Here is an 18,845-nt window from a genome sequence, read left to right as displayed (position 1 = left end):
GGGCTTCCATGCCGGGCTTCCATGCCGGGCCTTCATGCTGGGCTTCCATGCCGGGCCTTCATGCTGGGCCTTCATGCTGGGCTTCCATGCCGGGCCTTCATGCTGGGCTTCCATGCCCTGTGTAAAAGATGTGCGGTGGATTACCAACCAGGGGAAAGGAGCCATCTTAATACACCTTCAAGCTGAGGGACAGAGAACCCTCCCTGTATACAGCTTGGAAAGTTCTAGATCCTCCAGGAGACGACATCTGTCTCTTCTGAGAAAGAAAAAGTACAAGGATTCTCTGGTGTCAGGGTTTTATGGGTGAACCTGGCGTGTGATTGGTGGATTAACTTCGTTTTATCTAAGCTTGTTAACCTGTCTCTTCTGGTGGTACCTAGGGGAATAAAACCCGTATGTATTTGTGCTGCCGCAGGACGTCCAGGAAAAAGGATAGGTTGGTGAGAAGTTGCTATGTAGAAAAAAGAAGTAGCAATTGGCTACAGGATCGGAGACCAAAGGGCAACTTTAGATGTGGAAATCGTGTCTTTTGTAAATACATTGCACAGAATAAGTCCTTGAATTTTTGGGGGATCGGTCATAGGGTTACCAGTTTAATTACATGCAGAAGTACCGATGTATATTTATCAACATGCCAATGTGGACGTTTCTATATAGGAAAAACAATTAGATGCATGTATGAGAGATTTAGGGAACATGTGGATTCGATCAGGAAAAGGATGCCCTAGGTTGATAGAACATATGAGGGAAACACATGGAGGAAAGGTTCTCAGGGATCGAGCATGTCCCGAACTGCCCACAAGGGGGAGATCGACATCGTCTACTGCTACAAAAGGAAGAAAGGTGGATTACTTGCTCCAGAGCAATGGGCTCGTTAGGCCTCAGTGATCAGAACGATCTTAGTGTTTTTTTTTATGAATAAGATGATTTGTCTATATATTGTGGTTTTTGTTTTTAAATTGCTTGATTTTCTAAAACATGTCGGGATGGGGTAGTGTCAGATGTTACTATGACAACCCCGCCTAGCAACATTTAAATGAAGCACACAAGTAGCGCGATAATGTCAGTGGCCTGAGGAAGCGCGAGTGCGCGAAACGGCCGTCGCTGCTTTGTTTGACTGCATGAAGGTTGTTCCGCCCCTGCCTTATGAATACGGTGTACTTGGAGACAACAAAGGAACACATTTTCTACATTAGTGAGTGCCACCTGTCGTTTACTAACTCTGAGAATTATTGAATACTGTTTGGCACCACGATAATGTTTGCACGGAGTTACAGGGACGCCTGGGATGTAGGCAGTGCCGCCTGGGATGTAGGCAGTGCCGCCTGGGATGTAGGCAGTGCCGCCTGGGATGTAGGCAGTGCCGCCTGATTTTTGTCTTTCATATGATTAAAGCTGAATTCTGGACCAAGGAACTTCCAGAGAAAACGGAGGAGCTGTAGGCATCTCTGGTAATCTAACACTTGCGTGTATCCAGAAAAAGAGGAGATAACAGAGCAGGTCCACATGAAGGCCAGATGGTCACCGGCCGCTGCAGGCCTCCCCCATCGTGGACAGATCGGATGCCCACCATAGTGACATAGAGCTGATGGTTCTCAGTGGCTGCTGACGGCCTCACATCACAGGTTATTGGGTTTATATATAACTCCATGTGTGAAAGACAAAAGGGGTCATTTATTAAACAGAAATACGTCAATATTCTGAGTATTTCTGGCGCAGATTGCAGCGCAAAGATCCTTCGCACCGCAATCTGCAACTGCACGATGACGCCAGCTCAAAAAAAAAGGTAAGCGGGTAAGGGCGGGCAGACACGTCTCAGTTACCATTTTCTATGTCTCGTTTAGGCGTAGAAAATGGTCTAAATGTAAGACAGTTAGGAAGCTGCCTTACATTTAGAAGCGGCGGTGGATGTGCCGAAGTGATGTAGAGGCCGGCAACTCTTCATAACTCCGGCGGATCCACCGCCAGCGCAGGGCCGCGTCTAAAACACTGGTCTTACTAAATGTGCCCCAAAGCTCACCTGAGAGTTAAAATCTTTCCTTTATTTTATAAAGCAGCTACAGAGGACGTGGGCATAAGGATACGGCCGTTTCATGCCGGTCTGCACTTCGCCTGCCCTACACACACTTGTGGGTCATGCCCCCTGTAAGCAATTCATTAAGACAGAATTATAAATCACATGAGCAAACAACATATCACACCAGTTACCTGATACCTGTTCTGCTGACAGCTCCCTCATACACATACATGTTCTGCTGACAGCTCCCTCTCTCCTCGCTCCCTCATACACATACATGTTCTGCTGACAGCTCCTGCTCTCCTCACTCCCTCATACACATACATGTTCTGCTGACAGCTCCTGCTCTCCTCACTCCCTCATACACATACATGTTCTGCTGACAGCTCCCTCTCCTCACATACATACATGTTCTGCTGACAGCTCCCACTCTCCTGACTCCCCCATACACATACATGTTCTGCTGACAGCTCCCTCTCTCCTCACTCCCTCATACACATACATGTTCTGCTGACAGCTCCCACTCTCCTGACTCCCCCATACACATACATGTTCTGCTGACAGCTCCCACTCTCCTGACTCCCCATACACATTCTGCTGACAGCTCCCACTCTCCTGACTCCCCCATACACATACATGTTCTGCTGACAGCTCCCACTCTCCTCACTCCCTCATACACATACATGTTCTGCTGACAGCTCCCACTCTCCTCACTCCCTCATACACATACATGTTCTGCTGACACCTCCCACTCTCCTCACTCCCTCATACACATACATGTTCTGCTGACAGCTCCCACTCTCCTGACTCCCCCATACACATACATGTTCTGCTGACAGCTCCCTCTCCTCACATACATACATACATGTTCTGCTGACAGCTCCCACTCTCCCGACTCCCCCATACACATACATGTTCTGCTGACAGCTCCCACTCTCCTGACTCCCCCATACACATACATGTTCTGCTGACAGCTCCCTCTCCTCACATACATACATGTTCTGCTGACAGCTCCCACTCTCCTCACTCCCTCATACACATACATGTTCTGCTGACAGCTCCCACCCTCCTGACTCCCCCATACACATACATGTTCTGCTGACAGCTCCCACTCTCCTGACTCCCCCATACACATACATGTACGGCTGTTCGGCGGTGAGAGGGTAGAAACCTGTGGCCAAAACCTCCTGGGAGAACAAAAAGCAGGTTTAGTTGAAAGAAGAAAATCAGACCAAATTTCTAACGGCGCTGATGCAGAAGAAGGACTCCGTGTTGGTATGTTACCATACAGGTAATCTTTTATTCAAAGGTCTACGCGTTTCAGGGGCGGACTGCCCCCTTCATCAGGACAATAAAACTTTATAAGATAAAACATGTGTTCTCGTGTGCTTTACTATATAAACTCTGTTTGGGCGCGATGTGCAGTGACATAGGGGGCGTGGGGGGGGGGGCGGGTTTGTGGGCGTGAAGGAGTCTGGTGTTGCTAAGCTACTATGACCTCCCTTACAGCCGCTATTGGTATTCTGAAGGCGGTGGGTAGGCAAGATTGGCATAAAGGGCGGGGATAGGGCGGGTTCCGGGGCGGGGGGAGGATGTCTGTGGTGTCGGAGCGCTGACCACTAGACACTGGTTATCGGCGGAGATGTTTTTAGGCGAGATCTGCCGGTAGACGGGAGGTGCCGCTCAAAGGCACTACGGTCCCTCTTCGGATCCGCTGGCCGATAGTCTAGTAACGGACAGACGGACGAATTGACAGGCGGGGCTTGGGAGGAGTTCTGGCTAGTGGCAAGGGAGGAGCCAGGTTGCCTAGTGTATGGTACGCTAGCTCTCGTTGCTATGCCCCTATATGACGTATAAGGGGCGTAGAGGCCGAGAGTGACGTACAGGGGGCGGTGTTCATGGACCCGATCACATGACAATGACGTTCGTTGCGTTTGTAACATTGGTGACCGGTATGTTTAGCTACGGGGGTAAGGTATGCAGGCACTGTGGAGGATAAAAGAGAAGAGGGGTATCTGTCCGCTTAACATAAAAGGTTTCCCCTATATACATGTATGCACATGTATATGTACACACATGTATACACAGGGAGTAAGAAGTAAAAAGGAGTGGAGTTAAATGAGATGCATGAATTAAATAGATAAAAATGTATATATATATATATATACACACACATGCAGGAATGCAAGTGTTGGTATATGAGAAGTGTTGGTATATGAGAAGTGTTGGTATATGGAAAATGGGCATATTGGAGTATTAGAATATAGTTTCCTTATTAAAGTATGGTTTCACTCATTTCGTTTAATCCGTATGGCCTCAGTGTATCTAATTGATAGATCCAATAGACTTCTCTTCTTTGGAGGATACTGAATCTATTATATGTTAGTTTATGTCTGTTTTTTTCTCGTGTGGTGGCGCAGTGTCGAGAAATGCTGTGTTTAATGCATAGTTTTTGGATGTTGTGTCTATGCTGGTTGACTCTACAGTGTAGTTCCTGTGTTGTGCGGCCTATATACTGGAGGCCACATTCGCATTCGATTAAGTATATGACATAACTACTTTTGCAAGTTAGATGGTATTTTATTGGGAAGCTGGAACCGTTTTTTGTGGAACTAAAGGAGGTCTTATTGTGTGTGATCATGTCACAACACAGGCATCGTTTCGTGGCGCATTTGTAGCTACCCATACGTTCCTTTTTAGTTATATTTTTTATTTTTGTGTGTTTTTTCTGTTTGCTTGGGGCTAGGACACTTTTTATTGTAGGTGCTCTTCTGTAGGTGATCGTGGGTATATTGGGGAGATATTTTTCAAGGTAAGGATCCTGCTTCAAAACGTGCCAATGTTTGGACAGTATTGCGCAAATCGTTTTATTAGATGTATTATATTGCATAATTAGGTTTAGATGTTTTAGATTTTCTTCCTTTTGATCTTTGGCTACACTCAGTAGACATTCTTTCTGCGTATTTTTTAGGCTCCTTTTGTATGCGTCTTTTAATAATTGGCTTGGGTAGCCTTTATCGGTAAATCTTTTTTGTATAATTTTTGCTTGTTCCTTGAATGCCTCATTTTCTGTGCAGTTACGTCTTATGCGCTTATACTGGCTATATGGTATGTTTTGAAGCCATTTTTTGTGGTGAAAGCTCTTATAGTGTATATAACTATTAGTATCAACCTGTTTAAAAAATGTCTTTGTTGTAACAATGTTATTTGTAATATTGATGGTAATGTCTAGGAAATCTATTTGTTGTTTCTGGAAATTTGGAGTGAAGGGAGAACAAAAAGGGTTGAGTGAAAATATTCATTTCACCTGCTCCTTGTCGCCCCCAACATCATCTGTGAGAGAAGGGGTGCGGGGTGTTAGGAGCCCCCCACACATTAAACAGTCATACAATACACTAATGTGTATGGAGGCCTTAAGATGCAAGTGAGGGACCCATCACAAGGCTGACACCACTGACACGTGGGGAGCTATTGGACCCCCAGCCACTGTTCTTTCAGTCAAAATGTGACGGAATTTGTGACTTCTTATGTATGGGGACAACCAGGATCCAATAATATGTGTAACTTCAGGCAGAGGTCAGCATTTGAATAGTTAACTGGTGCTGATCTACGAGTTGTCCACCGCCCTCGGGCCCCTCATTACAGCAGGATCCGGCAGGGTCATGGCCTCCAGCCTCCTCCCGGCAGTAGATGAGTCACACTGGGAAATTCTCACTCTCATCAGAGGCTTGCATCACGAGTGTGGGATTTCCAGGAGAATGGCTTCCTCCTGACGTGACCTCACAGCCTTCTGGTGGCCGTCCTCGTCTTCCATATTGTTTCACTTTCATAAAACCTGATGAACCCGATGGTGGGTCCGTCACGTCAAGGATCGGGCGCTGCTGTTAATTTCATTGTTCTGTTCCTATATTCCCAGCACCGGGTTCCCTTCAGGTCTAGATAACTCCAGAACATGAATCCTGGCTCCACGTGAAAATTTAGAATGAAATATTTCCTGTATAAAAAATAAAAAGCATGAAAAACAATAATTGGACCCCTCCAGCCGCTCAGGGGTGCTGCTTACACCCGTGTAGATGAGAGGGGTGTGCTTCCTGCCCGCAAGCCCCGGGCCAGAAATATCATAAGGGTGGTCACAGAAACTTGGGGGCCCCCGAGATCTGTCCACGTCTCCTGCATCCACACACCAGAGGAAACGGGCAATGAAGAGCCTCCACCTGAGCAGGACTACGCACAGCAGCGCGCCATGCAGGGACTGTAACCATGGAGACACATAGCTCTGCACAGGAGCAGAAGATTCTAAATTATTTTTTTTTTAAAAATGGGAGGCGGGAGTGGGCGTGGTCAGCTATGCTAATGAGTTTCACTCCAAATTTATCACGGACACTTTTTTAAAAAGACCCAATGTCATTCTAGGAAGGGGGAGGGGGTAAACCTCCAGCAGTCCATGTTACCCCAACTGACAACCCCTGATTGTTACTGTGACTGATAGCCCCCTGACTGATAGCCCCCTGACCGATAGCCCCCTGACCGATAGCCCCCTGACCGATAGCCTCCTGACCGATAGCCTCCTGACTGACAGCCCCCTGACTGACAGCCCCCTGACTGACAGCCCCCTGACTGACAGCCCCCTGACTGACAGCCCCCTGACTGACAGCCCCCTGACTGACAGCCCCCTGACAGTCAGGGGGCCATCGGTCTGGAGGCTATCGGTCAGGGGGCTGTCAGTCAGGAGGCTATCGGACAGCCCCCTGACCGATAGCCTCCAGACCGATGGCCCCCTGACCGATGGCCCCCTGACCGATGGCCCCCTGACCGATGGCCCCCTGACCGATGGCCCCCTGACCGATGGCCTCCTGACCGATAGCCTCCTGACCGACAGCCCCCTGACCGACAGCCCCCTGACCGATAGCCTCCTGACTGACAGCCCCCTGACCGATAGCCTCCAGACCGATAGCCTCCTGACCGATAGCCTCCTGACCGATAGCCTCCTGACCGACAGCCCCCTGACCGACAGCCCCCTGAGCGATAGCCTCCTGACCGACAGCCTCCTGACTGATAGCCCCCTGACCGATAGCCCCCTGACCGATAGCCTCCTGACCGATAGTCTCCTGACCGATAGCCTCCTGACTGATAGCCCCCTGACTGACAGCCCCCTGACTGACAGCCCCCTGACTGACAGCCCCCTGACTGATAGCCTCCTGACCGACAGCCCCCTGACTGATGGCCTCCTGACCGATAGCCTCCTGACCGACAGCCCCCTGACCGACAGCCCCCTGACCGATAGCCTCCTGACCGACAGCCCCCTGACCGATAGCCTCCAGACCGATAGCCTCCTGACCGATAGCCTCCTGACCGACAGCCCCCTGACCGATAGCCTCCTGACCGACAGCCCCCTGACTGATAGCCCCCTGACCGATAGCCCCCTGACCGATAGCCTCCTGACCGATAGCCTCCTGACCGATAGCCTCCTGACCGATAGCCTCCTGACTGATAGCCCCCTGACTGACAGCCCCCTGACCGATAGCCTCCTGACCGATAGCCCCCTGACCGATAGCCTCCTGACTGATAGCCCCCTGACCGATAGCCTCCTGACCGATAGCCCCCTGACCGATAGCCTCCTGACCGACAGCCCCCTGACCGATAGCCTCCAGACCGATGGCCCCCTGACCGATGGCCCCCTGACTGATAGCCTCCTGACTGATAGCTCCCTGAGGAGGGGCCAGGGTGATGTTTCCCACCAGTGGTCGCGTGAATCATCGCTCACCTAATTTCCAATGAATTGTGGATATTTGCTCTGCGTTCTTTCCAGATGTCATCTGGGGCTGAGCAGATCCGGTCGGATGTGGCGGTCAGGCCGGTGTGTGGATGCGTCTAAGGGCTCATGCACACAACCGTATGTATTTTGTGGCCCACAAAACAGGAATCCGCTAAAAAAATAAAAAAAAACAGATGACATCCGTGTGACATCATTTTATTTTTTTTATATCCATTGTAACGATGCCTGTCCTCGTCAGCAAAACGGACAAGAATAGGACATGTTCTTTTTTCTTTGCGGAACGGACATGTGGATGTACGGACACGGAATGCACACGTCATTTCCAAGCCCCATTGAAGTGAATGGTTCTGCATAAGGACCTGTTAAAAGACGGAACCGAAATGGAAAAAAATAAGTTTGTGAGCCCCAAGGCTGTGTTCACATCACGCTTTTGTCCTAAGTTTAACTTATACATTTGGAAAAAAGGAATACAAAAGCGCACTACACTACAGGCAAAAAATATACACGTTAGCATATGTTTATTTCATTACAATGGCGCTCTATGGTGATGGATGTCGCGGTATGGCGTCCGTCAGGGGCATCCGGTTAAAGTAGAACTGCTACAAAAAATATTATTCTCTGACCTGTTAGAAAGGTGCATGATGTCATCTGTAGTGAATGTTATCTTCTTACCAGTGACTGTATTTTTTAGTTATCTCCTCCCTTCTGATCCTCAGCTGTGTCATGTGACCAACTCTCTGATCTCCAACTGACACAGGACAGGAAGTCAGTTACTTTTCTATTCTTTCCTATGAGACAGACATTGAGGCTCCCATAGGAATACATAGAAAAACTGACTTCTCGCACATAAGATGCTGTGTTATTTGGAAATCTGTATCACGGATGTGGACCCATTCACTTGAATGGGTCCGCAATCCGTAAAATGTGTAGGCACGGAGTAGAAGCCCACAGAAGCGCCACGAAGCGCTTCCATGTTCCATGGGATTTCGGTCTGTGCCCCCTTACTGCAAAAAATAGAACATGTCCTATTTTTTTGTAGTGTTGACCGAATCTTGCAGATCGCGGACGCATTCAAGTGAACAGGTCTGTATTCGTAAACGGCGGGCACGCGGCCAATGCCTGTGCATTGCGGTCCGCAGCACGGGCACAGGGCGCAGACTTCGTGTGTATGAGCTCTAATTGAAATAGAACAACAAAGACGCCTCAGTCATCAGCTGCTGTGCGACTTCTAATACACAGCCTGCAAAATACGGACACCGAACCCACTGCTCCAGTCTGAAAAACGTGCCCCGAAAAACGAGTGAGACTAGTGAAAGAGCCTGTGGGTGTGGGGGAGGGCACGGTGCCGGCGGGGGAGGGCGCGGTGCCTGCGGGGGTAGGGGAGGGTGCTGTGCTGGGATATAAGGCACCACAAGAGTGAGGACAGACTAAAGGAAGCCGGAGCCTTGCAGTGAGTATATGGTGTAGTGTGACAGGCTGGGTGTGCGGAGCTGAGGTCGCTGCAGCTTGTGTAGTGTGAGTAGCAGAGGTCGCTGCAGCTTGTGTAGTGTGAGGAGAAGATGTTGCTGCAGCTTGTGTAGTGTGAGAAGCAGAGGTTGCTGCAGCTTGTGTAGTGTGACAGGCTGGGCGTGCGAAGCAGAAGTCTCCGCAGCTTGTGTAGTGTGAGAAGAGGTCGCTGCAGCTAGTGTAGTGTGACAGGCTGGGTGTGAGGAGCAGATGTTGCTGCAGCTTGTGTAGTGCGAGGAGCAGACATCGCTGCAGCTTGTGTAGTGTGACAGGCTGGGTGTGAGGAGCAGACATTGCTGCAGCTTGTGTAGTGTGAGGAGCAGACATTGCTGCAGCTTGTGTAGTGTGAGGAGCAGAAATTGCTACAGCTTGTGTAGTGTGAGGAGCAGAGGTCGCTGCAGCTTGTGTAGTGTGAGGAGCAGAGGTCGCTGCAGCTTGTGTAGTGTGAGGAGCAGAGGTCACTGCAGCTTGTGTAGTGTGAGGAGCAGAGGTCGCTGCAGCTTGTGTAGTGTGAGGAGCAGAGGTCGCTGCAGCTTGTGTAGTGTGAGGAGCAGAGGTCGCTGCAGCTTGTGTAGTGTGAGGAGCAGAGGTCGCTGCAGCTTGTGTAGTGTGAGGAGCAGAGGTCGCTGCAGCTTGTGTAGTGTGAGGAGCAGAGGTCGCTGCAGCTTGTGTAGTGTGAGGAGCAGAGGTCGCTGCAGCTTGTGTAGTGTGAGGAGCAGAGGTCGCTGCAGCTTGTGTAGTGTGAGGAGCAGAGGTCGCTGCAGCTTGTGTAGTGTGAGGAGCAGAGCTCGCTGCAGCTTGTGTGGTGTTTGTGTAGTGACTTGTGCCTCAGGTTACATGCTCACAGGTATGAGGATGGCCTGATCTCCCCTCGGCGGTTCCTGCATTTCTGTTATTGTCTCGGAGACGTCACTTGTTTTCTATAAAGGTCTGAACACGGGTCAGAGGCTGAAAACCCTTCTCATAGCTGAGGATTTCTTACACAATGTGGGTTAAACACACCAGCAGCACCCGGCTCTCCCAGAGCTGGCAGTCTGTTACAATGTATCAGTGTGTTCCTGGTTGTATATCTGGCAGGGGCTTCCCTGCAGTAAGAAGGGTCCTGATGTTTTTCAGAGCTTTTCATTATACAATGAGGCCATTAACCAGGATAATAGAGAGATCCACACGTCCTATGGGTCTGGCTACAAATACTGCCACGTCTTAGGGCTCATGCACATGAACGTATTTTTTGAATGTGTCAGTTCCGTTTTTCTTTGTGGCCTGTATGCGGAACCATTCATTTCAATGGGGCCGCAAAAAAAAAAGAAATTAATCCGTGTGCATTCTGTATGTCCGCAATTCCGTTCTGCAAAAAAAAAAATAGAACATGTTTTATTCTTAAAATGTAATTGTTACAATGGATCCGCAAAAAAATGGATGTGACACAGACGTCATCCGTTTTTTTTCTTTGCGAATCCTGTTTTGCGGACTGCAAAATACATATGATCCCTGAGATGTCCTTGTCCATTCAGCCATTTCTTGCCTATATCTTCCTCTGGTAAAGCTGGGTGACTTCTAACAAGGCCGCCATTATCGCATCCACAGGAGTTCTCGCTCTGCTTTCCCGGACTCCGAGCGATGTAGTGACGCAGGAGACGTATCTTGACTAGGAAATGACTGGATAGGATCTGAATGAGCTGACAGAAGGGGAAGCCTTGGGGTGGTTGATTTTTAGGGGAAAGCTCCCTATTATGGGAATAACAGGAGTAGTCACATCCGCCACCGGCCACCATGGTCAATGTGACCCCATGAGATAAGTGTGGGTAGGAAGTGATGAGGCGTCCTCCGGACACCCCCATGGCAGATAAGCCTGACTGGTTGCTGTATTTGTAGGTGATGGACGTGCTGGGTCAGGTCCTGGACGTCGCTCAGACCATCTACGGCCTGTGTGACCAGGCAAGCTCCAATAAGCAGCAATGTCATCGCCTGAAGAAGCGGATACAGATACTGCTGATGGCCTCCAAGGCCTTGCAGAGTCAGAAGGAGAAGTCTAAGAAGCTGAAGGTGGTGATGAAGGAGCTGTGTGTGACCCTGGACAACGCCAAGTGCTGGGCCGTCAAGTATTCACACCAGGCCTGGTGGAGGCAGATCCTTCAGGCCAACGGCATCAAGGAAGAGTTTGAGCTGATCAATGACCGGCTTGGGGACGCGGCCGGACAGGTCTCTCTGCTGCTGGAGATCGAACATCGTGAAAAGTTCTTCCATTTCTTTACCGAGAATACGCGAAAACGGCAGAACCAGAGGGACATAGACGAAGACCTGCAGGAGCTGAAGAATTATCTCACCCGTGAGTCTACTGGGGGTCGGTGTGCACCGTCCATGCTCGCTGCCCTGGGGGTCGGTGTGCACCGTCCATGCTCGCTGCCCTGGGGGTCAGTGTGCACCATCCATGCTCGTTGCCATGGGGGTCAGGGTGCACCATCCATGCTCGTTGCCATGGGGGTGGGGGTATACTGTCCATGCTCGCTGCCCAGGGGGTCGGGGTGCACCGTCCATGCTCACTGCCCAGGGGGTCGGGGTGCACCGCAAATGCTCGCTGCCCAGGGGGTCGGGGTGCACCGTCCATGCTCGCTGCCCAGGGGGTCGGGGTGCACCGTCCATGCTCGCTGCCCAGGGGACACGAGGTGCACCGTCCATGCTTGCTGTCTAGGGGATCGGGGTACACCGTCCATGCTTGCTGCCCTGGGGATAGGGGTGGATTGTCCATGCTCGCTGCCCAGGGGGTCGGGGTGCACCGCAAATGCTCGCTGCCCAGGGGGTCGGGGTGCACCGTCCATGCTCGCTGCCCAGGGGGTCGGGGTGCACCGCAAATGCTCGCTGCCCAGGGGGTCGGGGTGCACCGTCCATGCTCGCTGCCCAGGGGGTCGGGGTGCACCGTCCATGCTCGCTGCCCAGGGGACACAAGGTGCACCGTCCATGCTTGCTGTCTAGGGGATCGGGGTACACCGTCCATGCTTGCTGTCCTGGGGATAGGGGTGGATTGTCCATGCTCGCTGCCCAGGGGGTCGGGGTGCATTGTCCATGCTCGCTGCCCAGGGGGTCGGGGTGCATTGTCCATGCTCGCTGCCCAGGGGGTCGGGGTGCATTGTCCATGCTCGATGCCCGGGGGGTCGGGGTGCACCGTCGATGCTTGCTGCCCAGGGGGTCGGGGTGCACCGTCCATGCTTGCTGCCATGGGGTTTCCCCATTCACCAGCTTCTACTGAAGGTAGTAGTGCTGACACAGGGCTATAGGATGATGGGGGTGCAATTCTCTCTAACGTCCTATTTGGTTTGATGCAGAAAACATCTCTAACAAGATGGAGAACATGGAGGACGGAATGAAAAAAATCCTCTCAGAAATGGCTGCAATACAAGCAGTGTGTAAGTACTGACACCTCAGGGTTCACGGCGGGATGTGCTGCGACCATACGCTAGAGTGGAGGACTCCAGATACTGCCTGCAACTGTCGGGGCATGCTGGGACTTGTAGTCTTTCCACAGCTGAGGGGCACACACTTCACATCTGCCTTATCTTCACACTTACATCTGTGGAGCAGTCGTACTAATCCTATGGATGGCGTCCAGGCCAGGCCCCCCCCCAGGTTAGACGCTGAAAACTTCTCTAAACCTAGATGTGACAAACCTTGCCACTAAATGCAATCCAATTGGTAAACGAGAGCCTGTGTGCTCCAAATCCGAACATTTTCAAGATCTCTGCTTATTGTCAATGACTAGAGATAATCATGTCCACATCCAGAGGATGTATTTATATAGACAGGGTGGCCAACTTGTATATCTGTGCCCTTGGGTAAATGGGCCTCCTGTGGAATATACAGCATGATTACCGAAATCTCCATGTCCTCCCCCAGCGGGCCTGGACATCTGCACCGGTCGGACTGATGGCAGGCAATGTGTTCACACCTCATACTGGGGGTCTGCTACAATTGCATCCAGTTTACGCACCTACCTCCTGACAGTTTGCTACAAAGTATCGCTGCAGGTGGATTGTATCAGTCTGGAGAAGAGGTTGTCTAGCTCCCATTCAATGACAACAAACAGAGATCTTGAAAATGGTGAAGTGGACTAGATAAGATAAAACCTCCTGTACTGAATGCAGCGAGGCGTCCGGTGGTAAGCAGTCCTCTCCTCTCGTGTCTGCAGGTAAACGCTCGTCCTGGCACATCACTGAGATTCGAGCCACAGATCTAAAGCGTGGACCACTGCTGCTGGAGAAACCCAGCCACGACTTGTACCTGGGCGAATACCACAGGGGTCCGGTGGCCATTAAAGTGTTCAAGGGTCAACAGATCAAAGACCAAGAGTGAGTATACCCAACAAGAAGTGGCTGCAGGCACTTGTCAGTGATTGATGGGCGCCTCGCGGTCAGGTTTATCAATACGGTCCGTATACGTCAGTGCCGCGCTAGGCTCCATCAGATTTGTTATTAACCCTTCATTTACTAAAGAGAATAAGATCACATTCAGCATTGCAGCAGGCTGAAAAGTGAGAAGAGTTAGCAGCCTGATGTGTAGTTGGTTGTGCTGACACCTAGTGGTCGACATGAACAGTGCAATATTTCATCATCTGTCTGTCCTATGGAGAGAAACGATCAGCATGAAATGAATTAAATATCTGTTTTTGCTGTTTCAGTTTTATCATAAAAACCTTCCAGGCTGAGGGTGAAACCATGAAGAAATTTGAGTGTCTCAATATCTTACGGCTTTATGGCATTTGTGTCGACAATTCGGGTAAGACGCGGGTGATATGTGATTCTGTCTGTAACGCTTATCTTATACAATCCTGATTCTGCTCCAAGCACTAAAGCTCTGCTGCACACGATGGGATATATAGATATCAGCATTGTGATGACATCACTGCTGAACCCCCGCCATATAACAATGCACACATGACATCACACCGGATGGGATACATAGATATAATCAGTATGTGATGACATCACTGCATAGTAATGACCTGGTAGCTCAACGCCCCCCCCCCCCCCCCCCCCCCACCATAGAACTTTCCCTGCGGGTCCCCAAACACATGGTAGTCACTTGTGCACCCAGTATACCACTGGTTCCAGTCTAATTCCTGAGAGCAGTGTCGTCTCTACCCCTTGATTCAGGCACAGGCCCCTGCTACTCCCTTGTGATGGAATACTGTCAGAAAGGAACGTTGCGACAGCTGCTGGAAAGGGAGCCGGACCTGCCACCGGAGCGTCGTGTCCAGATGGCGTTGGATGCGGCCAGAGCTGTGTACCGGTATGTCCTATGCTTCTCTGAATGACCTGCGGCTCTGCAGAAGACGTGAGCATGACAAGTGGTGACTATCTTCTCGCAGGTTACATCAGACCGAGATGAAGGCCATCCTACACGGGAGTTTGAGCAGCGCCAAGTTCCTGGTGGACGGGACGTACTGTGTGAAGGTAACTAAAGCGGACGGATAATACAAGGGCCCTGGCCGAGCTGCCAGGAAGCCCCCCGAGCATTATCTCCTCACAGGGCTAGAAGCTTCACCCCATCTATGAGTGTCGCCCCCTACAGAACATAAAGCACCTTCTCCCAGCCAGTCCCTGGCAGACTAGACCGCTGAGCTCGTACACGGAGGCACCCGCCTCACCTCATGTACTCTACATGTACCAGCAATGCTGTATATTCACGCTAGCCCGCTTCTTGGTCACATCTACAGCTTTGCGGATTTGAGCTTTCAAAGACGGAGTCCTCCCTTAGACGACCATCGAATGCAGAGCGGAGGAAAAAGAGCAGTGAGCTGGTGTACATCGCCCCCGAGACCCTGCAGGACATCAACGCCTACGACAAACGCAGCGAGATTTACAGGTGAGACCCTGAGAAGACGTGAAAGTGCAGTGTCACGGTCCCGCCTATAACAGGGACTAGAAGATCGGGGAGACTGGCTGCACGTGATTGACAGCCTCTTTGGTTTACCTTTCTGTGTTGTTGCTGGGGATGACCACACCTCTCGTCTCAGGTGTAGCTTAAGTGGTCATTCCTTCTCCTCTATTTAGTCTGGCCTCACCCATCATGCTATGCGGTTGACAGCTCCTTGTTTGTGGAAGTCCTGGTGTTGGTTCTCTCTGAGTTCCTGCTCGTCCGCATACTTCTGGAAGTAAAGTTTATCTTCTTTGTTGTTTTCCCCTACCTGCTGATATTAGGCCTGAGGGGGTCTCCTATTCCTTCACCTGGGAAGGAGTCGGCCATCCAGGTCCATACACTATCTGTAGGGCCCTGTTAGGGTTAGATATGGCTTAGGTTCCTGCGTATGAACATTCCTACCATCTAGGTCTGTTCATACTGATAGCAGTCAGGGCTCGGCGTAGGGACTCACTAGGTGTGACCTTTTCCCTAGGTTCCAGGCCTGATACCCTTTCCCTTCCCTTCTGTGTTCAGTGTGGAGTGTATTTACCACACTGCGCCGTGACAGTGGTTGCCGTTTAGGTGTGAACTGCTTCCTGTGTTTGAATCTCCCCTCGTCCATTTCTCAGTGGTTCCTGTCGCTTGTGCCGTGGTGGCTGGCTGCATTCCTTGTTGTACTGGCTTTGGTGTTTGCTGGTTGGGGGATGCTTGTTGGCAGCGACCTGGTGTGAACCGGCTCTGAGTTTGAACGCAGCGTTCAGTGCGGTCACTCCTGGCTGTTGTTTGGCTGGCTGCCTGTTTCCTAGTTGGTGGTTCGGGCGTGCTGGCGGCAGTTTTGGGGTGACTTGCTTGCACTAACGCTGATCTTTCACACCCCTTCCCCCCTCCCTTTGTTTTGGGTGTTCCACCTTGTTTCCCCGTTTCAGATTTGGGAGGGCTTTGAGGGGGAGGAGTGTCACGGCTGTGTCTCGTCTCTGCGTTGTTTGCTGTGCATGCTGGTTGCCTGGGGCAAAGTGTAGTTTATGCAGCATGTGTGTACACTTCTCCTTTAAGGTTTGTTTGCCTTCCCTGTCTGGTGCTTGTGGGGGGGGGGGGGTAACTACCTGGCTGGGTGTGCTCACTAGGTGCTTATATTGCCTGTGGCTGGTAGCCTGGAGTTTAGTTGTCCTCCAGCCTCTGTTGGTGGTGGTGCATCTGCCCAGTTATTGAGGGCCACCTAGTAAGACATCATTGTCACGGCGCAGTGTGGTAAATACACTCCACACTGAACACAGAAGGGAAAAGGTATCAGGCCTGGAACCTACGCCGAGCCCTGACTGCTATCAGTATGAACAGGCCTAGATGGTAGGAATGTTCATACGCAGGAACCTAAGCCATATCTAACCCTAACAGGGCCCTACAGATAGTGTATGGACCTGGATGGCCGACTCCTTCCCAGATGAAGGAATAGGAGACCCCCTCAGGCCTAATATCAGCAGGTAGGGGAAAGCAACAAAGAAGATGAACTTAACTTCCAGAAGTATGCGGACGAGCAGGAACTCAGAGAGAACCAACACCAGGACTTCCACAAACAAGGAGCTATCAACCGCATAGCATGATGGGTGAGGCCAGACTAAATAGAGGAGAAGGAATGACCACTTAAGCTACACCTGAGACGAGAGGTGTGGTCATCCCCAGCAACAACACAGAAAGGTAAACCAAAGAGGCTGTCAATCACGTGCAGCCAGTCTCCCGATCTTCTAGTCCAGGGGTAGGCAACCTCCGGCACTCCAGCTGTTGTGAAACTACAACTCCCAGCATGCATACTTGTTCTGCTCTTCTAAGAACTCTCATAGAAATGAATGAAGCATGCTGGGAATTGTAGTTTCACAACAGCTGGAGTGCCGAAGGTTGCTGATCCCTGTTCTAGTCCCTGTCACAGGCGGAACATGACACTGCAGATATTTCAGGATGGTGAAATAAGGGCAATTTACATGGTTCATGGAACGAAACCTCCAAACTCAAGAGTAAAACCACTTCTGCAATCACTTCCCTACACTTCTGTGCAGCTTGTGACATGGCAGGTTGAGCAATCTCTCCAGATGGCGCTTGCACATTTCTGCACTGTGTGTATATGGGTCTCTGATGTCAGAACCGTGGAGGAGGCTTTTCCAGTCTTATGTCATTGTAAGCCATCTTCTTGTCTCCTCCAGTCTGGGGATGGTGATCTACGAGATTGCAAGTGGGAAACTGCCATATCAGGGTAAGTCCGGCCAGTGTCTATTCCAGGGGATTCTGCAGGTCCGCACCAGGCCTGGTACCACAAACCCGTTTGCTTTTCTCTTGCAGACCAGCCAGACGCTGAGGACCAGGCAGTGAACGGAGAGCTTCTTGACTCTTGTCCTCCGGTGTTACGAGACCTTATTACAAGATGCCTGCAGAGGAATCCGGGTGATCGCCCCACAGCAGGAGGTAACAAGTGACAGGCTTACTGTGCCCGATGGGTGCTCCTTTACCTACCTCTCAATGTGTAATATTGGCACACTCCTCTCCTGACATACTCTGTGCTGCAGAACACAGTCTAATGATTTAGTTAATAACCTGGGTATAGTGGGAATCCCAGCGATAAGGTATTTAGAGAAGGCCATAAAGCCACGCTCCCCTCCAGCACTGATTCCCTCTCCTCTCTCTACAGTTGTTGTAGATCTCCTGATTGCTCATCTGAATCAAAGCACATGCTGAATTCATCTGCTTGACACCAGAGCGCCAAGCTCTCACTCCGCTGGGCCAGAGACAACTCCATGAGAAGTGACTGCTCCTCGGGAAACCACCACGCTCTGTGCACGGAGAATTGTCTGATCTCATGAGCTGAACCTTCCATGTTGTGCCAGGGTTAGGCTGACATCCTCAGGACAGGCGGAATGATAGACTGCACTTTTCATGTCTGCCACTAGATGGCAGTGCAGCAACATAAGCTCCTGACTCCTGCAGTGAGACCTGTGCGATTTTATAGCCTGCTGTGAACGGATGAAGGACGGACAACAGTAATGGAACGCCTCCGGCCTGCAGCTGCTACAGCTCTCACAGGCCCCATCACCACCGCAGCTCTGAAGAAACCTCTGCTCTGTGCCGCTGGATCCGGACCGGAGAGGATACTACTACAGCTGTATTCTCACATACTGATGTGTTGAGGACTAGAATTAACTTCAGTCAGATCTAATACCTTGCTAGTTAGGGTAGGGTCACCCAGGGTGGCATTGATGCGGCCGAATGTAATGGGCACACGGTTTTGTGGGTGGTAAAGCTGTGAATAAATTAAAGAACCACTCCGATGTTTTGTTTTTTCAGACTTGCATTTCAAATAGATATTAAGCTTCCTTTACTAATAAAGTTATAATTTTAGATGCTTGGTTTATACAGAAATTCACATTGTCAGTTACTGTATCATGTGACTTAGGACTAACCATTGTGTCCTTAAGGTTATGCTTTCCTCAGGAAGTCAGTTTCTCCCTTTCCTGTGCAGATGGAAACTAAAAGCAGAGTCTGAAGGAAGATCATCATCTGCTGTAGCTCCACCCTCAGCCCCGCCCTTCACTCCTCCCACAACAGCTTGGGTGACGCTGCACCTCCTTCAATATTAGGCTACTTTCACCTCTGCGTTTTCCTGTTCAG

General features: G+C 50.6%; 1 protein-coding gene across 1 annotated transcript; it reads left to right on the top strand.

Annotated features, from left to right (window-relative positions):
* Positions 1-9,186: 9,186 nt before the first annotated feature.
* On the top strand, positions 9,187-18,579 carry LOC120980327 (mixed lineage kinase domain-like protein). Its single transcript, XM_040409366.1, has 11 exons — positions 9,187-9,243; positions 11,175-11,628; positions 12,623-12,703; positions 13,483-13,642; positions 13,972-14,069; positions 14,447-14,582; positions 14,662-14,746; positions 15,010-15,158; positions 17,387-17,436; positions 17,523-17,645; positions 17,869-18,579. Exons 2-11 carry the CDS (start codon positions 11,178-11,180, stop codon positions 17,913-17,915), a joined length of 1,380 nt encoding a protein of 459 aa, XP_040265300.1. The 5' UTR covers positions 9,187-9,243; positions 11,175-11,177; the 3' UTR covers positions 17,916-18,579.
* The last annotated feature ends 266 nt before the right edge of the window (positions 18,580-18,845 follow it).

Source organism: Bufo bufo, chromosome 10, assembly GCF_905171765.1.
Source record: "Bufo bufo chromosome 10, aBufBuf1.1, whole genome shotgun sequence".
Taxonomy (NCBI): domain Eukaryota; kingdom Metazoa; phylum Chordata; class Amphibia; order Anura; family Bufonidae; genus Bufo; species Bufo bufo.
The sequence above is the reverse complement of the archived record's forward strand: the minus strand, read 5'-3'. Positions and strand labels throughout refer to the sequence as shown.